Here is a 24685-nt window from a genome sequence, read left to right on the forward strand (position 1 = left end):
GATCTTAGTGAGCTGCTGTGTTAGCAGAAAGTGCTGGGTTGTTGTCCCTTTCAGGACATTTCATTTTTTAAATCCTCAAAATATTTTGTAAATTATAAATGAGTAAAGTCACTTCTGACCCGTTTAAGAGGCTGTGTCTCACTGACATCACTTTCATTTGGGATCACTTTTATTTGGGTTTACAGCTAATAAATCTGTTTTGGTTTATGTGAAACAGGATAGAATGATCTTGTAGCCCACATATCTTTAGTTGATTAATTTAAATTAATGCATCATGCATTCTACGCCGGGGTTCTTAAAATTGTTTTATCGACAGTTGTTGAGCATATTGTTTAGCATGAGAAAAATGTAATTCACTAAAACAGATATGACTCTAAAGATGCTCTTTAGATGCAGAGAACCATGGTTCATTTCCCAGTACCCACATTGCAGCTCACAACTGCAGGGAGACTGACATCCTTTTCTGGTATCTGCAGTTACCAGGTATGCACACACTGCACAGTCATACATACAGGCAAAGCACCCACACACAGAAAGTTAAAAATGTAGAATTACAGTGGTCCTAGGTTTACTGTTCAGCACTGAAAAGGAAGGAAGGAGGGAAGGGTAGAAGGAAGGATGGAAGGAAGAAAGGAAGGATTGGAGGATTGTAGACCTACAGGAAGGAGTTAAGATTAGGGGCTGATGAGACGGCTCAGTGGAAAGGCACTTTCTGCTAAGCTTGTTGACCTGAGTTCAATCACTGGGACCCATATGATAGGAGAGAAACAAAGTTGGTTGTCTTTTGACTTCCACACACATGTTGTGACACAAGTGTAGACACACACACCACACCACACACACCACACACCACACCACACACACCACACACACACACCACACACCACACCACACACACACACACACACCACACACCACACCACACACACACACACACACCACACACACACACACACACACACACACACACACACACACACACACACGCACTGACTTTGGGGAAGAATGGTAGAAAGAGGAGGATGGTTCACTAAAGTGTTTCCTTACAATCTTAGAATCACAGGGGCCTGAGTTAGATTCCCTAGAGTGTATGTAAGCAAAGTGGGGTTTTGGGTGGCTCCTTATAACTCCAGTGCTGGGGAGGTGTTCCCTGGGTTCCCTGGCCAGCCAGCTTAGGAAGCTTGGTAAGCTCTAGGCCATGAGAAATCTTGTCTCCAAAAAAGTTGAACAGATCTCCTGAGGAGAGACATTTGAATTTCATGCATTCACACACACAGACAGGTTTGAGCACACTCAATGGTACTGAGAGTTACTCTGAACTTTTTTTAAAATCATATTTCCCAGTGTTAACATTTTCCCACATTCTCTTTGATATCCCTCTTGTCTCAACTCTCTTTTATTTTAGCTGTTTGAAAGTCAATAACAGAAACTCAAAGCCATTGGGGTTTCTAATAATCATTGCATAATTAACCAAAACTGGGAAATCAGGACTGATATAAATAATATCATGTATAATTTATAATTCTTTTTTTTTTTTTTCGGAGCTGGGGATCGAACCCAGGGACTTGCGCTTGCTAGGCAAGTGCTCTACCACTGAGCTAAATCCCCAGCCCTTTAATTTAGAATTCTTATAGTCTCCTATTAATCTTCGTGATAGCCTTGAATTTATTGTATAGCCCAGGCCTGAAACTTGAAGCAAGCAATCCCCCTGCCTTAGCCTCTTGAGAATTAAACAATTTTGAAAATTGTCGACAGTTATTTTGTAATAAGTCATACATTTGGATTCTACTGATTCTTTAAAAGTGATGTTTCCCAGTGCGTGAGCTCAGGGGGCAGCTGGTGTTGATTTTGACCATTTGCTTGAAGTGTGTTTGCCAAAGTTTTCCATAGCCTAAATCTGATTCCTTCCTTCAACCTACCCAATATCTCAAGGTACTTTGAGACCATTTAGTTTTCCGTTATTCCTTAGTCTTTCACCATCACTTTTAGCACTAATTGAGGAGCATGGGTTGTTAAGATTGTCCATGGTAAGTGTTCAGTTTTTATTCCTCCCTGCATTTGTTAATTGGGTCCTGCTGTAAGGAAGGTCTTGCCCCTTTTATTATTTGGTATTTTTTGCCAGCATAAATTCATGGCTTCTTATTTTATTTAATGAATTATCTGTTACCATTTAAGTATTTTGGTACTTATGGTATCACGTATCTGGCTAGTGGGAACCTTTACATCTGGCTTCTATGAACTTTTGATTCATTTTCATTTTCTAGGCTAGTTCTCAGCAAACACTTTCTGTAAGTGATCAGATAAAAAATATTTTGTCATAATGTTGCCTGTGTGTCAGGAAAGCAACCACAGATAGTTTGTAAAACAGTGAGTAGTCTGTTTTCCAGTAAAAGTTTATTCACAAAATAAATGGACCATAGTTTGTTAACACATTATTAATATTATTGTTATTTCATTGAGACAAGGTCTTGTTATACAGGTTAAGGTGTTCTCAAAACTCAAAGGCCTCCCAATCTCATCCTCCAACTGATGGGATTGATTGTAAGTGTGGTCTATCATGCCTATTCTTGTAAGACCTTCTTCTGGTATCCAATTTAAGTCTTCTTTCCTTCCTTCCTTCCTTCCTTCCTTCCTTCCTTCCTTCCTTCCTTCCTTGCTTGCTTTATTGCTTTATTATTTCCTGTCTGTCTGTCTATCTATCTATCTATCTATCTATCTATCTATCTATCTATCTATCTATCTATCTATCTATCTATCCATCTATCTATCTAATTCAAGTGTGGTCCATCATGCCTATTCTCCTAAGACCTTCTTGTGGGATCCAATTTGTGTGTACATTTCTTCCTTCCTTCCTTCCTTCCTTCCTTCCTTCCTTCCTCCCTCCCTCCCTCCCTTCCTTCCTTCCTCCCTCCCTTCCTTCCTTCCTTTATTCTTTTCCTCTTATTCATTCATTCATTCATTCATTCATTTTAGAGACAGGTTATCATATATCATTTTTGTCTATTATTATTATTATTGTTGTTGTTGTTGTTATTTCCCTTTATATCCCAATCACTGCCCCCACTCCCTGTTCCTTCTCACAAAGTCCCTCCCTTTTTCCCTCTCCCCTTCTCTTCTGAGAGGGTGGAGACCCCTGGTATCCCCCAAGTCTCTGCAGGGCTAAGTTCATTCTCTCCCACTGAGGCCAGACAAGGCAGCTCAGTTACAGGAATGTATTCCACAAACAGGCAACAGGCAACAGCTTTAAGGATAACCTCTTCCTCCCCACTCCAATTGTTGGGGGACCTACATGAAGACTGAGCTGCATATCTGCTACATATGTGTGCAGGGGTGGGGGAGGGGCTTGATCTACCCATATATTTTCTTTGGTTGGTGGTTCAGTCTGTGAGAGCTCCCAAGAGTTCAGGTTAGTTGACTCTGTTGGTCTTCCTGTGGCGTTCCTATCCCCTTCAGGGCTCTCAATCCTTCTCCCAACTCTTCTATAAGTGTTCCAGAGCTCCATCCAATGTTTGGCTGTGGGTGTCTGCATCCGTTTCAATTAGCTGCTGGATGGAGCCTCTTAGAGGACAATTGTGTTAGGCTTCTGTCTACAAGCATAACAGAATCTATCATTAATAGTGTCAGGGGCATGGGTCTCAAGTTGGGCTGGTTATTGAGTGGCTATTCCCTCAGTCTCAGATCCATCCCATCCCTGCATTTCTTATAGACAGGATAAATTTTGGGTTGAAAGTTTCGTGGGTGGGTTGGTGTCCCTATTGATCCACTGGGGTTCCTGCTTGGCTGTACAGGAGGTGGCCTCTTCAGGCTCTATATCCACACTGCTGCCTCAGCTAAGGTCACTCCCATCAATTCTTGGGAGCCTCCCCCATCCCAGGTCTCTGGTATGTCCTCCAGACACCCCTCCCCCACTTCCCCACCCTGCCAGCTGAGATTTCTATTCCTTCTCATGGCATTTGGCCATCTCTCCTGTCTCTGTCCACACCTGATCCTGAAAACCCTCCCCTATTCCCTTCTCCTTCCCCTCTTCTGCCACCCAGTTTCTTCTCTTCCTTTACCTCTCCCGACTATTTAATTCCCTCTTCTAAGTGAGATTCAAGCATCCTCACTTGGACCTTTTTGTTTAGCTTCTTTGGGTCTGTGGAGTGTGTGTAGAGTGGGTATCCTGTACTTTATGGCTAATATCCATTTATGATTGAGTAATACCATGCATGTTCTTTTGGGTCTGCATTACCTCACTCAGGATGATATTCTCAAGTTTCATCCATTCGCCTGCAAAATTCGTAATTTCCTTATTTTTAATAACTGAACAGCATTTCATTGTATAGATGTACCACATTTTCTTTATCCATTCTTCAGTTGAGGGGCATCTAGTTTCTGGTGATTACAATAAACCTGTTATGAACATAGTGGAGCAAGTGTCTCTGTGGTATTGTGGGGCATCTTTCGGGTATATGCCCAGGAGTGGGTCTTGTGGTAGAACTATTCCTAGTTTTATGAGAAGCTGCCAAATTGATTTCCAAAGTGGTTGTAGGAGTTTGCACTCCCACTGGCAACAGAGGAGAGCTCCCCTTGCCCCACGTCCTCCACAGCGTGTGCTGCCACCTGAGGTTTCCATCTTAGCCATTCTGATGGGTGTGAGATGGACTCTCAGGGCTGTTTGATTTGCATTTTCCTGACGACTAAGGAACATTTCTTTTCATGCTTTGTGGCCATTTGGGATTCCTTTATTGAGAGTTCTCGGTTTAGCTCTCTATCCCATTCTCAAACTAGTTGGGTTGTTGGTGTCTAATTTTTTTTAAATATATTATTTATTTAATGTATATGAGTACACTGTAGCTGTCTTCAGACACACTGGAAGAGGGCATCAGATCCTCATTACGGATGGTTGTGAGCCACCATGTGGTTGCTGGGAATTGAACTCAGGACCTCTGGAAGAGCAGTCAGTGCTCTTAACCACTGAGCCATCTCTCCAGCCCCGGTGTCTAACTTCTTGAGTTCTTTATGTATTTTGGATATTAGCATTCTGTTAGATGTGGGGTTGGTGAAGATATTTTCCCAGTCTGTAGGCTGCTGTTTTGTTCTATTGGCAGTGCCCTTTGCCTTACAGTTTTTTAGTTTCATAAAGTCTCATTTATTGATTGTTGATCTGAGAGCCTGAGCCATTGATGTTCTGTTTAGGAAGTTGTCTCCTGTATCAATGTATTCAAGACTTATTCCCTACTTTCTCTATTAGATTTAGTGTATCCAGTTGTATGTTGAGGTCTTTGATCCACTTGTACTTGAGCTTTGTGCAGGGTGATAAATATGGATCTATTTGCATTAATCTACATACAGACATCCAGTTAGACCAGCACCATTTCTTGAAGATATTTTCTTTTGTCCCATTTTATGGTTTTGACTATGTCAAAAATCAAGTGTCCATAGGTGTGCTTGTTTATTTCAGAGTCTTTGATTTGATTCCATTGATCTGTTCATTTCTATACCAGCATCATGCTGGTTTTATTACTCTTGCTCTGTAGTACAGCTTGAGATCAGGAATGGTGATACCTCTAGAAGTTCTCTTATTGTACAGGACTGTTTTGGCTATCCTGGGTTTCCTGTTTTTTCATATGAAGTAGAGAGTTGTCCTTTCAAGGTCTCTAAAGAATTATGTTGGAATTTTGATGGGAATTGCAGTGAATCTGTAGATTGCTTTTGATAAGATGCACATTTTTACTATGTTAATCCTACCTATCCATGAGCATGGAAGAGCTTCCTGTCTTCTGAGGTCTTCCTCAGTTTCTTTCTTCAGAGACTTGAAGTTCTTGTCATACAGATCTTTCACTTGCTTGGTTAAAGTTACACCAAGATATTTTATATTACTTGTGAATATTGTGATGGGTGTTGTTTCCCTGATTTTTCCGAGTGATCTTTCTCATACTACTTATTATTTGGGTAAAGGAGGGCTACTAATTATTTTGAGTTGGTTTTGTATCCAGCCACTTTGCCCAAGGTGTTTATCAGTTGTAGGAGTTCTCTGGTAGAATTTTTGAGGTCACTTTTGTGTACTATCATCTCATCTGCAAATAGCAACTTCTTTTCTAATTTGTATCCCCTTGATCTCCTTTAATTGTCTTACTGCTCTAGCTAGAATTTCAAATACTATATCAGGAAGAAAGAGAGAGAGAGAGAGAGAGAGAGAGAGAGAGAGAGAGAGAGAGAGAGAGAGAGAGAGAGAGAGAGAGAGAGAGGCGGGCGCTTTGTCTATCTCTGATTTTAGTGAAATTGCTTTAAGTTTTTCTCCATTTAGTTTGATTTTGACTATCGGCTTGCTGTATATTGCCTTTATTGTGTTTAGGTATGTGCCTTGTATCCCCGATCTTTCTAAGACTTTTAATTTGAAGGGGTGTTGGATTTTGTCAAAGACCTTTTCAGTATCTAATGAGATGATCATGTGGAATTTTTCTTTCAGTTTGTTTATATGGTGGATTATGTTGATGCATTTTCGTATATTGAACCACTCCTGCATCCCTAGGACAAAGCCCACTTGATCATGGTGGATGATTTTTTTTTTTCCTTTTCTTTTTTTCGGAGCTGGGGACCGAACCCAGGGCCTTGTGCTTGCTAGGCAAGCGCTCTACCACTGAGCTAAATCCCCAACCCCGGTGGATGATGTTTTTGATGTGTTCTTGGATCTGTTTTAAGAGTATTTTCTTGAGTACCTTTGCATCAATGTTCATAAGGGAAGTTGGTCTGAAATTCTCTTTGTTGAGTCTGTGTGGTTTAGGTATCAGGGTGGCTGTCGCTTCATAGAATGAGTTTGACAATGTTCTTTCTGTTTTTATTTTGTGGGGTAGTTTGAGGAGTATTAGCTCTTCTTTGAAAGCATGATAGAATTCTGTGCTCAAACCACCTGGCCCTGGGATGGCTGGCTTTCTTCCTCCTCTTCCTCCTCCTCCTCCTCCTCTTCCTCCTCTTCCTCCTCCTCTTTCTCCTCCTCTTCCTCCCCCTCTTTCTCCTCCTCTTCCTCTTCCTCCTCTTCCTCCTCCTCCTCTTTTTGTTGAGAGACTTTTGATGACTGCTTCTATTTAAATAGTTTACCTTATCTTGGTTTAACTTTGGTAAGTTGTATCTATCTAGAAAAATCATCCATTTTGTTTAGATTTTTCCAGTTTTGTGGAGTACAGATTTTTGACGTAAGACCTAATGATTTCTTTGAATTTCCTCAGTGTCTAATGTTGTCTCCCTTTTTATTTCTGATTTTTTAAATTTGGATACCATCTGGTTGCCTTTTAGTTAATTTCCCTAAGGGTTTGTCTGTCTGCTTGATTTTACTGGTTTTGGTGATTCTTGGTATTGTTCTCTTTGTTTCTAATTGATTGATTTCAACCCCAAGTTTAATTTAAAAAAAGCAAATGCACCCAAGATAGGATGGGATAGTTCAAACTTGCACATTATTTTCCTGAAGAGCTGTAATAATTTTTCTACTGTTTGTGTAAGATCTCTTATCAACACTTGTTTTCTTGTGCCATTCTTCTCACAGCCATTCTAATAGCTTTGGGTGGTTTCTCATGGTGGTTTCACTTGTGTTTCCTTGGGGTGACACTTGTGACGAGGGATGTTAGGTATCTTTACACACACTTGCTGGGTGGCTCTGTGTTTACCTTTGAGAAGTGTCTGTTCAGATCCTGCTGGACATTAAAAGTTGGTTAGTTCCATATATATTTTGGATATTGGTACGTGATCAGGTGGACAGTTTGAGGATGATGCATCTTCCAGTCCCACAGCTTGAATCTTCAGACCCTGGGTTACTTCCTTTGCTGTGCTCAGATTCATTGATTTGACGCAATCCTGTCTGCTTTGTTCTTTTGCTCTTGTTATCTGTGCTTTTGTGTTTGTAGCTCCTAAACGGCAGCAGCAGCAGCAGCGAAGAGTCTGCCCAGCTCAGTGGGACACAACTTTACCCTTGTGCTTTCACACGTGGTATTATATTGTCAAGTGTAGCAGTCAAGTCTGTAGTAATTTTGAATTGAATTCTTTTTTGAGTTGACTTTTGTATATGGTGTGAGACAAGAGTCCTAACTTCATGCACATGCCTAATTAGAAAATTAAGATTCTAAGTTTCTTAGTACTATTTGGTACAGACTATCCTTTTTCTATTGTGTCTTCTTGCCATTCTTTGTTGAAGATTATCGGTTATAAATGTGTGTGTTTGTTTCTGAGTTCTTTGTTCTTTTTCACTGATTTGATTTTCCATGACAAAATTGTGATGCTTTGATCACTACAGCTTTGTAATATACTTTGATGTTTAATTTTATTATTTTTGTTTGTGTGTACATGTGCACACATGCTTAGTATGTGTGGTTGGGTTATGGTCATGTTATGCCCAGAACAGGAAGTAACCCAAGCTAACTCAGGCATTCTACTTTGGTTTAGAAAGGCAGTAGCTACTTGGATAACCAGTATTAATGCCAACTGCCCTTGTCTTGACAACTATTGTAATTAAAGCTGTTGTCTTCAGAGGCTGCCCTCAAGTCTACTGCATTGTTACTGTACTGAGATCTTTTTTTGAGATCTTTTGTTCTGGATCCTAGCCATTGAACTCTGGATCACTATCATTCTTTTTTTTTTTTTTTTTTTTTTGGTTCTTTTTTTCGGAGCTGGGGACCGAACCCAGGGCCTTGCGCTTCCTAGGCAAGCGCTCTACCACTGAGCTAAATCCCCAACCCCACCATCATTCTTAATTAGCTGTCTTGTCTTGGTAAAGCATATCCTTTAGCTTTGTAAGAGTCTGAGGTCTTTGAAGTCTGCACTTCTGAAGATATCTTTATTCTATCTATATACTTCGTTAGTTTCATGAAATATATGGGTAACTGTAAGTCTGAATAATTTTCCTAAACTTTTAACCATTTTATTGAGGTTTGGTTTACATACATGAACTAGTTCCAGGGCTCACATACCTTCTAAAGGCCCAGTGTAACTTCTTTTGTGCTCCTGGAGCTCCTACACTTGATCTTAGCCAAAAGGCCGAGAAGTGATTCTCCTGGAGCTCCTGATGATGTTTTTATTTGGAGTAATTTCTGCTGGGGATGGACTTTCTTCCTTATTTTAAAGTTTTCTAGCTTGCCATCATTCTTGAAGGATTTTTAAGGAAACATTCTATTGATTCTTTGTGAATTTCACATCATGAACCCCAGTCCCTCTTATTTTCTTGTCCCTCCATATTTGCCTTTTGCCCTTGCAGCCTCCCCTCAAAAGAAATCAGTCAACCAATCAATCAGTCAATCAATCAGTCAATCAATCAATCAATCAATCAATCAATCAATCAATCGTCTCACTATGGAAGCTGTGATATGTTACAGTGTGTCACAGTGTGTCCTATAGTCACCCTTTTGCCCAAACAGCTTTTTCTTTCTTTTTTTTTTCTTTACGGATGCTCATTGCACTGAGTCATTGGTCTGGTTCGAGGCCTCTGGCTTCTGCTACACCATCAAGACTGGATCCTCACTGGGACTCCTCTCAGATGTCCTGTTGTTGTAGATATCCTGCATCGCGAAGATCCTGCAGCTTTGGTCTGTAGGACTGGCCATTAAAGAATATTTTTCCTGCTATAGAATTCAAGGTCGATGGCTGTTTCGTTTCAGGACTTTAAAGATGTTCTATTGTCTTTGGCTGTCATGGAGGAAGATACAAAGCAAATCTGATGTTCCAAGTATTGTGGCCAAGTGCTTTGTGCTGCATGCTACATGCTGCATGTACATGCTACATACCATCATGTATGGAATTGACTGTTCTTCTCATAGTCTCAGTTTCTTCCTCAGTGCAGCTGCAGCTTTCAGAGTGTGTGGATTTTGCAGGAACTCTGCCCCACAAGAGTAGAGAAGAGGTGGTGGTAAGAACTCCTTCTGCAGCACCACACACCACACACCACACACCACACACCACACACCACACACCACACACCACACACCTCTGTTCTTACAAGAGCGGTAGATCTTAATAAACCAGCATCCCAGTTTGATGTGTGTTTTTAGTCAATATCTAGATCTTTATATTATTTCAGTAGTTTTGTATGATTTTATTGTTGTTTTTATTCTGGAGGAATATTTGCTAAATTCCTTCTTTGACCATTTTGGTTTATTCTTTCTCCATACCTCCCTTCTCTGCCCCCAGCCCCCATCTTGTCTTCTTTCATTTTAAACATATTTGTTCAAACTCAGTGTCTCTGCATATGCTGTGAAATGGGAAGCCATTGGATTTCTTTGTAATGTAGCTTAATGCTGCATGTTGATTAACTAGTGTGCTTTTCTCTGATTAGTAATAGAGTTGTTTCTTTGCTTTCAGTGAGCTCTATTTTCCTCTCCCTCCTTCCCCACCTTTATTACTGCATCAGCTTTGCCCTCCTTTACTTTTTCCAGGTCTTGGTTCCTGTCAGTGTCTCAGCTCAGAGTTCAGCTTGTCATTAAGCTTCTGACTTTGCACCTTTCTTCCCTTCATTGCACAGCTTCCTGAATTCATCTGTCCTTGCTGCTCCGGGAGGATGAGACCAGGCCAAAATGAGAAAGAAGGCACAAGAATTCAGTCATTTTCAGGCCCTTCAAGTGTGTCATTGGTACCCTGTAGGGTCGTGGCCCTTGGCTCCCTCCCACCTCCCATATTTTCTATAGTGTGTGTTCGTTGCAGGTTGCCCACTGTTCCAGCAGACTGAATTTGATTCAGGGTTTCGAGCCTCTCCTGTGCTTTGTGCAGTGTGCAGTGTGCTAGGTTTAGAGGCTAGAGGGTCTCAAGGTATCACTTCATGTGCTCCTGAGCTGTCTTCATGCTCAAGTGTAATGACTTTCACCCCATTCCTTACCATGCCTGCCTTTTGATACCATGCACCATGTCAGCTGTTACTACCTGTTCCTCCTTGCCCTAGCCTAGCTCTTAGACTGCCATGTCCATGGCGAGGGCCCCTTCTAGGTGACAGTGAGTCATTGTTTCTCATCTGGGAATTGTCTTGTTCCTTTAGTTTGTGAGGGTAGTAGTATCCAGGGTTCCTCCAGGGTTCATGAGCTGTCACAACAATGTGACAGAGAAGGCAAAGTTGTCTGTTTAGTCATCTTTTCCTTAGCAACAGTATACTCAGTTTTTCCTTGTTCTTTTCTAGTGCTTTGGTATTCATAGGTGAGTTTTTGACTCTAGTTTTCTGGCTTATTTTTGCCAATTTGCCTAAATTCTGTGTTCTCTTCCTGCTCTTTGCTGACTTTTAAAGAATGTGACTTCCCTGAATGACCCTGCTCTACTTGCTGTCTTGCTGTTTGTTCACTGAGACACACTTACCAGGTTTGTAAGAAATGGGGTTTCTCAAGCCCACGTTCTAGGCACTGTGGGAGTCACTGGGGCACAGTGATGAACCCAACAAAATGATTTTGTTTTTTTGAGGTAGAAATGGCAGGAATCCAGTTTCTGCAGGAAGGAAAAGTATAGATGCTGTTGATACCTGAATTGGATCTCGTGTTTCATGTCCTTTAACTGGTAGTATTCCTCACTGCATCACGATTGATATAAAGGAACCTGTTTTAATGTGCTTTTGCTCTGTGGAGACACCACGATCATGGCAACTCATATAATAGAAAGCATTTAAATGGGAGCTGGCTTATAATTTCAGAGGCTTAGTTGGCAAAATCATGGTGGGGAGCGTGGTGGGGAACATGGTGGGGAGCATGGTGGCCTACAGGCAGGTGCTGGAGTTACATCTCGATCAGTTGGCAGAGAGAGAGAGAGAGACTGGGCCTGGCCTTTCCATACCTCCTCATCCTTCTAATCCTTTGAAAGCATTCTCCTCTGTGGTGACCAAGCATTCAATATTCACGTGTTTATGAGCCTGTGGGGGCACGACTCTCACTTCTGGCTCTTGCCCCACCCCAGGCTGCTGTTGGGCTCAGACTCCCTATTGGGAACCAATTCTGATCATGAATTTTTCTTTGGAAACTTTCCTGTTTTCTTATTACTTAACTCTGTTAGCTCTTTTCCTGTGTCTTATTTTTATGTTTCTTTTATTGTTTGTTTATTTTGCTGTTATTATTATTATATTTTCTACTTCTTCCCTTTTGCATTTATAATGCTGCCTTAACTGATTTATCAGGAGTGCTCGCTCAGACCTTGCCCAGGGCCACAGGGCCTATATTGATGCTTCATGGAAATGTAGGTTACTGATTATCCCTTATATTGCTACCTTCTCTGCTGCAGCGGATGGACCCTTGCTATCCATTCTTGAGCATGTTGGTTTGGATCTTTATCTAATAGCTAGGTGATGTCTCACTATAGATTATGTCTCACTTTTTTGGATTATTTCACATGGACATGTAGTACCTCAAATAGAAGTCATCATTTTTTTCTAGCATTAGGCCAGTCATAACTCCCAGCCCTATCACCAGGAACCTACTCAGTTTGCATGGTTGTTTTTGGTCTTCCTGATTGCCAGGTGAGTCAGCCCAGCTGCAGAGGAGCATGTCAGAGGCTTCTGTTGTCCACTCGTATAGCTCCAGTGCTAGCTCTTCCTGTTGTCCTGACTCATCTGCTTCTCCACGAGGTGCAGGTGCTGCTCTCCACTCCATTCAGTTCTGACTTCTGTGCCAGGAAGATTCTTCTTAAAACAACTTTAGTCCATTGTTCTCTCTGCTCATTCATGCTTCAGAAACTCCCTAGTGCCTTTGAAAACCCCGGCTTGTTTTCTAGACCTTCCAACTTGTTTTAATTCCTTGCCTCTGCCTTCCTCCATATAGGCAGGACTCTAGCCAAATGGGATTAATGTTGCAAGAATCCGCCTGTGTTTTCTGTTTGCGTCCTGATTCTTGTTTCCTTTTGCCAGACGTATGCTTTCTTCACTTCCTAATGTCTTAGTTCTCTCTTAAAACTCTCCCAAGGTTTCTTAGATTTCCTGACCTGGGCACACTCTTTCCTTCCCATACATAGTTAGTTATCCATACTTTGAAAACCATGATGCTATCATTCCTGATGTATATTACTATTACTGCATGACTTTTTAAATCTCATGCTTCTTTCTCTTTCATTCTGTTAACTATTGTGCATTGTACATATTTGTTAAAATATGAGAGAATGAATGCGTGCCTGCTTTAACCCTCAGGCCGCCTAGATTCCTCTCTTCTCTTCCTATCCCTTTTCTATTTCTGTGAGGATATCTCCGTATTTGGGTTAACTTTATCTTACAGTTACTTTGTATATCACTAAGTGATCTGTTAACCTTTATCTTTGTTGTTCTCTGAGTTAATAGCAGTTTCAGTTTAAAGAAAACTTTGATCATTTGGTAAGTCTTGTGTGAGGGAAATTTGAAGAATGGTTCAAAATGACATCTTGATCCATTTTGTTGTGAAAGGTTGCCTAGTAGGATTTGGTAGTTTGTAAGTATAGACTTAACTCCAGGTGGGTGGCCAGTAGAATGAGAAGTACAAGTTGTGGTGGTGTGTTCACTGTGCAGATGGTGGCCACATATGGTTGGGCTTTCAAACCTACTCCAGTACAGCTTTCAGAGTTTCCACTCTACAGATTTGCCTACTTTCTTATTTTCTACTTCATTGCCCCATCAGTGGAGCCTTAGCTGAAGTGCTCAGAAGGAGCAATGTAGTGTGTCTATGAGGGTGTAAACCTTGGATAGAAATGCAGTGCAGATCGTATGACTACCCAGGAGAATCCCACATTGCCTTTGCCATCTCTCAGTACTAAATTTCTAAGGGGACAAATGAAACCACATGTAACTGCTCTCTAGTCACCAGTTTCTTTTTGGTTTTAGCTCGTGACAACTGAGCTGCTCAAGGCAGGAAGAACTCTGAGCTGAATAGTAGTGGGTCCCTGAATCTGGAAAGAAGAAGCCACCTTGGAACCAGTAATGAACCATCCTGACTACAAGCTGAACCTTCAGTCTCCAGGGACTCCCAGAGGTAGAGAAAAGAAAATAGAGCTTGGCTTGGCAATTGGAGACTTGAAATACAAATGGACTGGGTGTGGAGGTAGAGGGAGTTTCTTGGACTGAGAGAGACTAATTCTTTTTTTTTTTTTATTGGATATGTTTTTATTTACATTTCAGATGTTATTCCCTTTCCTAGTTTCTGTCCATAACCCCCTCATCCCACCTCCCCTTTCTCTGCTTCTATGAGGGTATTCACACACCTCCCCCCATTTCCTGCCTCTCCGCCCTGACATCCCCCTACCCTGGGTATCAAAACTTGTTGATGCCCAACAAGACATCCTCTGTTATATATGCAGCTGGAGCCAGGGGTCTGTCCATGTGTACTCTTTGGATGGTGGTTTAGTCCCTGGGAGCTCTGGTTGGTTGGTATTGTTGTTCTTATGGGGTTGCAAATCTCTCTAGCTCCTTCAATCCTTTCTCTAACTCCTCCATTGGGTACCCCATTCTCATTTCAGTGGTTGGCTGCAAGCATCCACCTCTGTATTTGAGACTGATTCTTTTAATAAACTCTTAAATATTCTCCCATGTTACTTATTCTAGAATTAGGTATGCTCTTATGGTTTTAGTTGATTATTATATAGCCATTTTATTTCTTCCAGAAATTTGACAGTCTTTTAATAATTCCTTATTTTTAAAGGTTTGTATATGAAAATAGCAAAGTATACCATACCCATTATTCAAATTTTGCTCTGTGCATACTGCAGTGGTCACTAAGGCCTCATCTGCTTCATTTATACTGTCTTATATGTTCTTTCCTTTTTGTGGCTGTTTGAAATTATCACTGGAAAGGTTCATTCATTCTCTTGCTGGCCTTTGGAGGTAACAAGAACAACAACAAAAGACAGTGACATCATAACACCTCCAGTTAAAAAAACAGAGATGTGTAACTGAGGGAGGGTTGATTGCTGCCTCATGTTTCTAGGTGTGTCCTCTGTGGTTGGCCCGAATGCTGTTGGTGCTTCGCCAGGTGACAAAAAGTCAAAGAACAAGTCCATGCGAGGGAAGAAAAAGAGCATATTTGAAACCTACATGTCCAAGGAGGATGTTTCAGAAGGCTTGAAGAAAGGAACGCTTATCCAGGTGCTTAAAGTTTACAGGCTATTTAACCCCTGAATATATGGAAGGGCAGCAGTCTTGTTTGTTAAACTTTTCCCTGTTCTGTGCTGTGTGCTCTGACATGGTGCCGGGTTTGTGCTTCTTAAATCTATAGCATGTGTAGGTAAGTACCACTGGACTCTCATAGGCAAACCTTTGAGAGATGACAAGAGAGCCTTTGTAGCTCACGTCAATGTTGTGTCTGCCTGGGAGAGATCTATCTGAGCCAGGCTGGGGATTGGTGCAGTTGAACAGATAAGTATAAAGAGCTTTCCAAATGAAGTAGCCAGTATGAGCTTTTAAGAAAGAGTAGATGGTTGGGTTAGACAGTGCTAGTCATTGAATTGTTCAGTGTGCCTGAAGCACATGAATACCAAATAACTGAGGAAAATGGGTAAAGGTGTAGAGGAAACAGTAAACAGGATTTATTGAATGCTTTGTAATTTGTATAGTCTGTTCCCAGGCTATTCATTGGTGTGGCTGAGCAGATGTTCTTTGAGCATCTATCTTTGAGCCAGGAACACTTCCTGTTAGGAGAGTGCTGTAGGGTGAACTTGAGAAGCAGTATGGGATAAGGCAGCTTAGGTTTGCTCTGGTGTGACATCCAAGGCAGCTAGTAGGTAACAAGGCTCGAGAAGGAAGCAGGAACATGCCTTCTTTGGATTCAGAGTGTTTCATAATTCTTGGGTAGAAATACTGCCATGCTGTACCCGACTCAACTAATATTATTGAGTCAGGGCTGGGGCTTCAGTAAAGTGCTTAATACCCACGCATGAGATCCTGAATGTGACCCAGCGCTCACATAAAAGCTGGGAGGAAGTACGAAGAAGCAGAGAAAGGAGATTCCTGGGGCTTGCTAGCTACCTGCCTAGCTCTGGGTTTACTGAAAGACTCTTGAAAAGCCAGGTGGAGAGTTATTGAGGAAACCACTCTATGTTGACTGCTGGCCTCTTTACACCCATGTCTACACATGTCTACACACATGTATAAACACACATATTTAACATGTACAAATGCTGACTGAGTCCCATCTTGTCTCATTCTGAAAACTCAGAATCAGTTGTGTTTTGGGTGGAAGATTCATACAAACAACAGATAACAGCTTCTCTGGTTTTATCATCTTTCTATAGTTACCTATGTCCATACTACATGTGATTGATGTAGACTCTGGAGCACATCACTAATTTTTCACAAATCAGTTGGTCCTTTTGATATAGGAATACCATTGGCTTTTTTCCTCCTGGATGTCTCTGACAAGTCTCTCTTAAGAAACTGTATTTGCTTGCTTCTCATGGTTTGACATTTATATACTTCACTTTACCTGCGAGTGTCTTGGCTCTCCTGTTCCTGTGTGAGGTCTTAATGTGACTTCCTCATTGTTGTCTCCTGCCACTCCTTTCCAGGAATGTCCTATGTTCTGATTGTCTTGGACTTGCAGATCTTTCCTCTAAAACCTGTGCTTGCTTGCTGTGGTAGCTTGTGCTGATAGTCCCAGTACTTGGGAAGCAGAAGCAGGTAGATTTTGGTGATTTTTTTTTTAAAAAGACTTATTTATTAATATGACTACAATGTCTGTCCTCAGACACACCAGTAGAGGGCATCGGATCCCATTACAGAGGCTTGTGAGCCACCATGTGGGTGCTGGGAATTGAACTCAGGATCTCTGGAAGAGCAGTCAGTGCTCTTAACCACTGAGCCTTCCCTCCAACCCCGATTTTGGTGATTTTTAAGGCTAGCCTGATCTATATAGTAAGTTTCATAGTGAGATCATGTCTCACAAGACCAACAACAACACCACCAACAACAACAACCCAAGGTGAAACTAAGTATAGGTCCCTGGTAGACTTTGCTCTTGCTGTCCTGGAGCTTGAGTTGGTTCCCCCATCAAAGTGTGGCAGTCATGTTTGCCTTGCCAGTCCCCGAGCAGCCTGTACTTAGATGTCACCCTCACATTTTCTAAGCTGAGTTGGGTGTTACTGCCCTCAGGAAGTCAGCTTTGTTGTCTTCATGTTAAACTCTTACCTTTGTTTGGCTTTTATGTCTCCAAATAGATTTTTCATCTCCTTACTGCATGGCCACACATATTGTACATGGTGTCCAGCTCTGGGGATTGGCCAGTGCTTACTAAATTTATGCTGAATAAGGATTTCTTTTGCTGGCTGAATACAGATCTAGATACTGCCTTTTGAAGAAGAGTGAGGGGAACTATAGTTGTTAGAACTTGAGAGGAAACCAGCTTTGTTATAGAAGTATACCTTTATGAGATAGGGTTGGAGTGGTGTCCTGCAATATTAGTTTTCGTTTCCTCTTAATTTTTACATTTGAAATGACTTTTTGCTGGCATTACCACAAAACAAAATATCTGATCAATATAACAGCTCACATTCCCAGAAGTTTGTAAGTGATTCCTCCTGGCCTATGACATCATAAGCCTCCACAGCCAGAGACTCTCTCCCCCTCTATCCCCCACATGTGAGAACAGTTGTTCTCTGCAGATGGGGTGAGGAATGGGTTCCAGATATGAGGTCACCATGAGAAATATACAACATTGTAAATAAGATTTTCATAGGCAGAGAAATAGAGTACATCTGCTTTTGGATAAAAACTTTCTGTGTGTATCTGTAAGGTAAAAAGCTAGACAAAAAGTGATATTTTAATGCCATTGAAGAAAATTAAACATATCAAATATACTTAGAAATATCTGTCAACTTTTGTGTTCAGATATGTCATAACTTCTCTCTTCCTTATCAAGAGAAAAGTCTTGTATTGAGAGATATTAGGGATCTTAAAAATTAGTGGAATAATTTAGTGTTAGCCAATGCCTTGACAAAAATTTGGATTTTATTGTTTTGTAGGAAAGAGGAGACCATAGTGATCAAAGAAACCTCTTCTGTATTTTTAAATGAATGGGAATAAAATATAATTCAGTCCGTGTAGTTTTCTTAATAACCAAGTTCTCACATTAGTGTGTCATTACTCTGTGCATAGGAGTAGTATTGGTTGGTTGTTATGTGCTCTGAGAGAGGAGAGCCTGGAGGGAGGTCCAGTTAAGGGGATAACTAAGTCACACGGGCAAAGAGAGGGTAGAATTGGCTCTTTCAGAATCCAGATTATGCACTGATTAATAGAAGTCCCAAATGAGCCCTCAGATCTGCTGGAGGCATGATGTCAGGATTCCTGCTGGAGTGGAATATTGGTGAGAAGTGGTTTTCACTTCTGACAAGACATATTCCAGGACAGAGAGCACGAGAGTCTCATCATTTCTAGGGATTTTGCTCTTTGTTAAGATTGAGGTCAGGGGACTAGATATTTTGCTCAGTGGTTAGAGCACTGGTTGCTCTTCCACAGGACCCAGGTTCAATTCCTAGCACACATATAGCAGCTCACAACAGTCTGTAACTCCAGTCCCAGAGTATCTGTCCTCTTTTGGCTTCTGAAGGCACTGTATGCACATCGTGTGCTGAAGTACAAGCAGACCACCCACACACATAAAGGAAAAAAGATTGAGGTCAGCTTGGGTGAGTATTAAAGGACAGAACAGTAGAGGCGACATTAGGATGGAATGCCTAAGAGAGAAGTGGCGTTCAGAGTTGTGATACCAGGAACAAAGGGATAACGTCAACACTGCAGATATTGGTAACTAATGAACTAAAAACCATTTCTTGACAGCCTAGTGAATGTCAAGCATTTGGGAATGAACACTAGAAAAGTCACTGGGGTGGTAGGCAAAAATAGCTAATAATGAATGAAATTGTAGACTGGATCATTGTTCAGAGAGAGAGGAGAGAGACTGGATAGATGGAGCCACTGCACATATTGTGGTTAGGGAAGTCTCTGTGAGATTATCCTGCAGGTGAGATCTGAAGAGCAAGAGTAGGCAGCCATTTTCAGCTTTGGAAAAGATTATAGGTAAAGAGGTCAAGCAGAGCAGCAAGGAGAAGACTTGATGTTTTTGAGGATTAAGAAGGAAGCAGCCTTTTGGGACATACTGGAGCAAAGATAGAGTTAGGCAGTAGCCAAGTCCTTTAGGGGCTTAGACTATATTAGAAATTTGGATTATGCCAAAGACAAGTCTCAGCTTGGAGAGGGGTTCCTGAGAGAAGAAGTGTTTGAGAGTGTGAGAAATGACTTGAAGTCAATCTTGGGGTACAAACTGTCAGCCTGTGTTCTGCTCAAGACAGCTTTCCCAGGAGGTCTCTAGATAGCTCAGCTTGCAAAGATCAAGGCCCAGTCTTTTATTTACAAATCATTTTCAAGTCAATCATTTATTCTAGGTTCCCTTTTGATTATCCCAGGAATCAGCATTCCATGACTTTCCCTTGATTCTTAGAAGAAGATAGCAAGTATACTTTTTAAAACATTGCAGAGGAAGTCAGAGATCTGTCTGTCTTTGTAAGAACAACCAATAAACCTAGTTGGGTGGGATCTCATCCTGGGATCTCATTCCTACCACTCCTGCACCTAAATTTGGTCTGTTTCAGGCTAACCTTGAAATCAGGAATCTGCCTGCTTTTGTATCTTCTTGCCTTTGTATCTTTTTGACAAGCTTTGTATTTTTCAATAGTGTAGCTGCTTCTTTTTTTTTTAGGCCTGTGAATCCCCTTATATTATTCATATTGTGTCCTTATATTTTGCATAGTTGAAAAATTATATTTTTGAACTCATATTTTCAGAGTTCTTTCCCATAGCCTTAGGGGCTGTCCTGAAGGTCACAGCTTTTACCATTTTTGCTAAGGACATTGACATACCCTCTCCTCCCCAACTGTCTCTGATGCTCATGGAATCATTAACCTTGGCAGAGAGCACATTCCCTGGAAGGAGGAACATAAAGTAAAATATACAAATAAGCCTTACACCTAGCAACTCCAGGAGGCCTAGGCCCTGCTGGCTCTGTTCCATGGATGGGAAATCATTGGCCTTACATGGCCATGCAGGTCTTCGAAGATACCTTGCCCAGAACAATGGCAAGTTACCAAAGGGTATTAAGTAGGTAGCACGCAGTCCATTTCACATTTTAAAAATGTCTCTTTGGCTGTGGTGAAATGAGTAGACTTGAATGGAAGTTGGACGTCCACTTAGGAAGCCACCAAAGCCCACTAGATAAGAAAATGCTGTGACATGAAAAGAGAGCGAAGGGTGCTGCAATGAGGAGAGAAGTGCTTGCATGTGGAGCCTGAATGGACGCAATTCTGGTGTGTGCATGTGGAGCCTGAGGAGCCTGAGTGGACGCCATGCTGGTGTGTGCATGTGGAGCCTGAGTGGACGCCATGCTGGTGTGTGCATGTGGAGCCTGAGTGGACGCCATGCTGGTGTGTGCATGTGGAGCCTGAGTGGACGCCATGCTGGTGTGTGTCCATGTGGAGCCTGAGTGGACACCAGGCTGGTGTGTGCATGTGGAGCCTGAGTGGACGCCATGCTGGTGTGTGCATGTGGAGCCTGAGGAGCCTGAGTGGACGCCATGCTGGTGTGTGCATGTGGAGCCTGAGTGGACGCCATGCTGGTGTGTGCATGTGGAGCCTGAGTGGACGCCATGCTGGTGTGTGTCCATGTGGAGCCTGAGTGGACACCAGGCTGGTGTGTGCATGTGGAGCCTGAATGGACGCCATGCTGGTGTGTGCATGTGGAGCCTGAGTGGACGCCATGCTGGTGTGTGCATGTGGAGCCTGAGGAGCCTGAGTGGACGCCATGCTGGTGTGTGCATGTGGAGCCTGAGTGGACGCCATGCTGGTGTGTGCATGTGGAGCCTGAGTGGACGCCATGCTGGTGTGTGTCCATGTGGAGCCTGAATGGACGCCATGCTGGTGTGTGCATGTGGACAAGCAGGCAAAGGGAGGGATTGGGGCTGATTCCTTAGCATCCAAGTGAAGGCCTGATCTTGCTGTTAGTTAAGGTAAAGAAGACAGAATTGAAGATGTATGGATTTGGGGAGGGTATAAATTTGTGAAGGAGTCCTGGTGAGGACTATAACACAGAGGCATTGGAGCCTGGATTCTGGAGCCAGACTTAACAGACTTATCTTCTCATTAAGTGCCCCAGTCACCTCATCTATAACAAAAGAAGAAAACAGTATCTATGTTATAGTTGTGAGAGTTATTTCATAGCTAATTTAAATTAGCTAACTTAATTTAAATTAGTTTATTACCTCTTAAAAGTGCATGGTCCATCCATATTCTACACATATGAGTGGTGTTTGAGATTGTTTTCAATTACTGTCTGGCACATCTATAATTAACTGAGGTGGTTGCTGCCCTGTGGAGATAGCTGTCTGCAGTTGTATGATTATTTTTCAAGAAAATCTGGAAACATATTTTTATGTGTGAAATTCCTTAGTTTTTAGTCTTTTCAAACATACTGTAAGCCTGCTAAAATGTATTTGTGATTGCCAAGCTGGACTGATTAGACCATTCGCCTGTTCTTTTTCTGCAGTGCCATTCTGGTCCTCGGGTATAGGCAAGGAGAAGGCAGATAGTTGGGGTCAGTTGAAAGGTAGACCTTATTGATTGTGTAGACGGAATTGGGGACCCAGAGCTCAAAGTTTCTGAAGCTTAGAGATAATGGCAGGCCAAAACTATTAGTTGGCCAAGGAAGGGAGTAACCATAGCTGAAGGACACTGATTGGTAAGTTTCTGGGCTGTGACATGGAGGTCTTAGTGAAGCTGAAGTATTACTGGAGTTCCCATGGCATGTGGGATGGAAAGTACAGCACACTCCACCCAGGAGGAGTGATGCCGGACTGTCTATGTTGGGAACTGATGTGATGGCAGGGGATAGGCAGTGGACAAGGTAGCTTGAATGATTTGGTCACTGATGTCGATTCAGAGTCCTTAAATGTTTATAGGAATAGGGATTAGAAGGGAAGGGAGTGACACTTGCGTCAAAACATTAGTGAATTAATGCTGTAATTAGTAAGTAAGAAGTACCTGCACTAAGTCTAGCAACAACTGTGACATGAACTTCAAAAGGGTGTTTGAGAAGGAATATAGGAACAAACCAATTTTAAGTCCATTATTGGGAAATAGTCTCCACTATCCTTGAGATTGTCTTTGATAGCACCCAGAGGAAGCAATGACATTAGTGCAGGGCTGGGTTCTGATCTCGTAAGAAGTGACAAAAGTATTCAGAATAGGATCCTCATTGGTTAAACTCCAGGCCTGGAAAAATTTCAAAAAGAGGAAGTACAGAGGATTGGGTGAAAGATAGACACTCAGGATTTGGCCTCCTCTGGGTGAGACTGATCTTCTGCTAGGGGAGTCTTTGAGCTGGTAGACTGACAGTCTTCTCCTGTCAGGCTGTAGGGCCAGCTCTGCTCTGCCGAGGACTCAGGTGGAATTGCTTGTTTCTACATGTGATCTGTTCTCTCTCGGGTCTGTTCCTGATATCCAGCTTTTAAGTTAAATTTCCGTATGCTAATCAGAAGCAAGGCTTCTGTCCTACCCTCTGTGCTTTTATCTGTTGCGAGGTTTGGGACAGTGAATCAAGAATCAAGAACTTTTTGCCTTTTCATATATTTTAAGTTGAGCCTAGATACAGACCTGAACAATGTGTGTCTTTCCTGGGAGCCCAGTCTTGATTTTTCTCAGTATTCTGCAATTAAAGGCACACTCAAATCAAGAGGCTAACTCTTTGCTAAACTAAAAGGGAGATGTTAGAAGAATAGGAATTAAAAAAAAATCTTAGAAAAGGGTGTCTGGAATCAGAAAATGAAATGCTTAAAAAATCCTGTTTAAATTCACAGAAGCATTTCCCCTTAAGTCTGTCATTCCCTACTGTAGCCTCCTTATCACAGTGCCTGTCAAACTAGTGGTCAGGAAATATTTGTTGAATGTGTGAGTATTTAGAAAAAAGTTGTAAGTGTTTCTCCTTCCTTTCAGGAAGAAACAGTTGTTTTAGAAGTGAATTTGCTTCATCACTCTTAACCAAGAAAGCCTGGGCAGCTTTGTCAGCTATATCCCCCACGCCTCTTTCTGTACCCCAGCAGGGTTCTGGCAGGATGGGGACAAGTGTTGGACGCCTCTCCTGCTGCAACTCTACTGCCCTGCCCCCTTCCTTTACCTTTGCTCTTCCCTTAGGACTGTGTTAGCTGTCAGTGTGCTCCTGTAACTGTAACTCACAGCATTCCACACCTTTTCTTTCTCAAGGACCAAGCTTAGTTCTTACTCAGTACCCTATGTGGTCTGTTTGGGGGTTTGACCATAATCACTATCAAGTATCAATACCAATGGCTAAGGACTGAGTGATCATTTGTGATAATCTAATTGTTATATTAAGATGTGTACCATGGCATGGTAATTTGTAATTTAAATACCTGTGAAAGAAAGAAATTATTTTCCATTTAATTTTATGCCTTCACCTATCTTGTGAATTATGTGCCTTTGAGTCATTCCTTTTAGTGGGGAATGTTATTCAAACACTTTCTCAAGTTATCCTTTGAGTTGTGTAGGTCGGAAAACAGCTTCTTCCCTGCACGTGTTCCAGTGGCCGTGAGTGCAGCTGGGCTCTGGGGGAGGTTATGGCTTCCTGAAAAAGACCCACAGCACTGAGCAGCCATTGAAGACTGTCCCCACCTGCACCCCTGACTTGGTGCTGGAGTCCTACGAAGTTGAAGGCAGACTGGGTGGCCTAGCTGTGGGAGCCAGCATTGACAGTTGCAGTGAGAGCTGTAGGAACCATTTGGAATATTAACTCATGTGGCTCTAGGAGGAGCCAGAGTAAAACATGCACATCCGGTTCCTTGAGGCTAAGCATCCGATTAGAAACCAGCTTGAAAAAATGGTCCCAGAAACGTGACATTGAGCAGAGGTCATGGGACTGAGAGAGAAAATAGGCTGCTGGTATGGAGGAGGCTCCTCTCCAGAGAGCCTGAGTAGAGTCGGGTGTAAATGAGAGGGTAGGTAGTTGTCCTGTCCTGCTCTATGCGACTGCTGCTAATCCTTCTTGTGCCCTCAGAGCAGGGCAGCAGACTCAGCTGCCGGTGTTGGAACCTGGTGTCTCCTATACCAGCCTTGATCAGTTCTCATACATCTAACTTGTTTTCTGGATCAAATTGCTTAATAACTTTATCAGAGAATAACATATATAGGAGAAATCATAAATATCCAGCTAGTAGATTTTTTCATAGACTTTGGTTTTGTTTTGTTTTAAAGGGTGTATTGAGGATCAATCCAAAGAAGTTTCATGAAGCCTTCATTCCTTCTCCGGTAAGTTTATTAACTTTATAACTCAATGTCATACTGAATATTTTAGATGTGCTCTGAACTTGAAATCATATACTTTGACTAAAAAGCAGAATAGTAAAACAAAGTTGAGAATAGGCAAAGGTTTGTTTCAAATTTAAATAAATAAAATTTGTTCACTGCCCCTTCTGCCAATCTTAAAGCTGAACGCCAGATGAGAAGGGTGACATTTGCTCTGAGGCTGCAGAAAGCAGCTGGACCTTCGCAGACGACCCGCCAGCCCATGTAATTGGATGCTCTTGCTTTATAGCTTAAAGGGATTTATAGGTTTTCCCACTGATTTAAGTTAATCTTTCCTAAACATATATGCTATCTACTTTCGTTCTACCGCATGAGCTAATCTGAACATTTGTCCAAAAATAATGTGTAATGCTTTTCTGTTTCTCACTTCACTTGGGTGCAGATGATA

The 24685-nt window shown here is 41.9% G+C and overlaps 1 protein-coding gene across 7 annotated transcripts in view; it reads left to right on the forward strand.

Annotated features, from left to right (window-relative positions):
- Dis3l2 (DIS3-like 3'-5' exoribonuclease 2) overlaps nt 1–24685 on the forward strand; it is a 382468-nt gene that overhangs the window by 19917 nt on the left and 337866 nt on the right. For 6 of the 7 annotated variants that reach the window (XM_039083980.2, XM_063267518.1, NM_001109007.2 and 3 more), the window contains exons 2-4: nt 13772–13919; nt 14871–15028; nt 24187–24240. In XM_039083980.2, the coding sequence (XP_038939908.1) occupies nt 13868–13919; nt 14871–15028; nt 24187–24240 (264 nt within the window). In that variant the 5' untranslated portion in view covers nt 13772–13867. Of the gene's footprint in view, nt 1–13771; nt 13920–14870; nt 15029–24186; nt 24241–24685 lie in introns of those variants that run through there. The other variant, XM_039083981.2, reaches the window with a different exon arrangement.

Source organism: Rattus norvegicus, chromosome 9 (genome assembly GCF_036323735.1).
Source record: "Rattus norvegicus strain BN/NHsdMcwi chromosome 9, GRCr8, whole genome shotgun sequence".
Classification (NCBI taxonomy): Eukaryota; Metazoa; Chordata; class Mammalia; order Rodentia; family Muridae; genus Rattus; species Rattus norvegicus.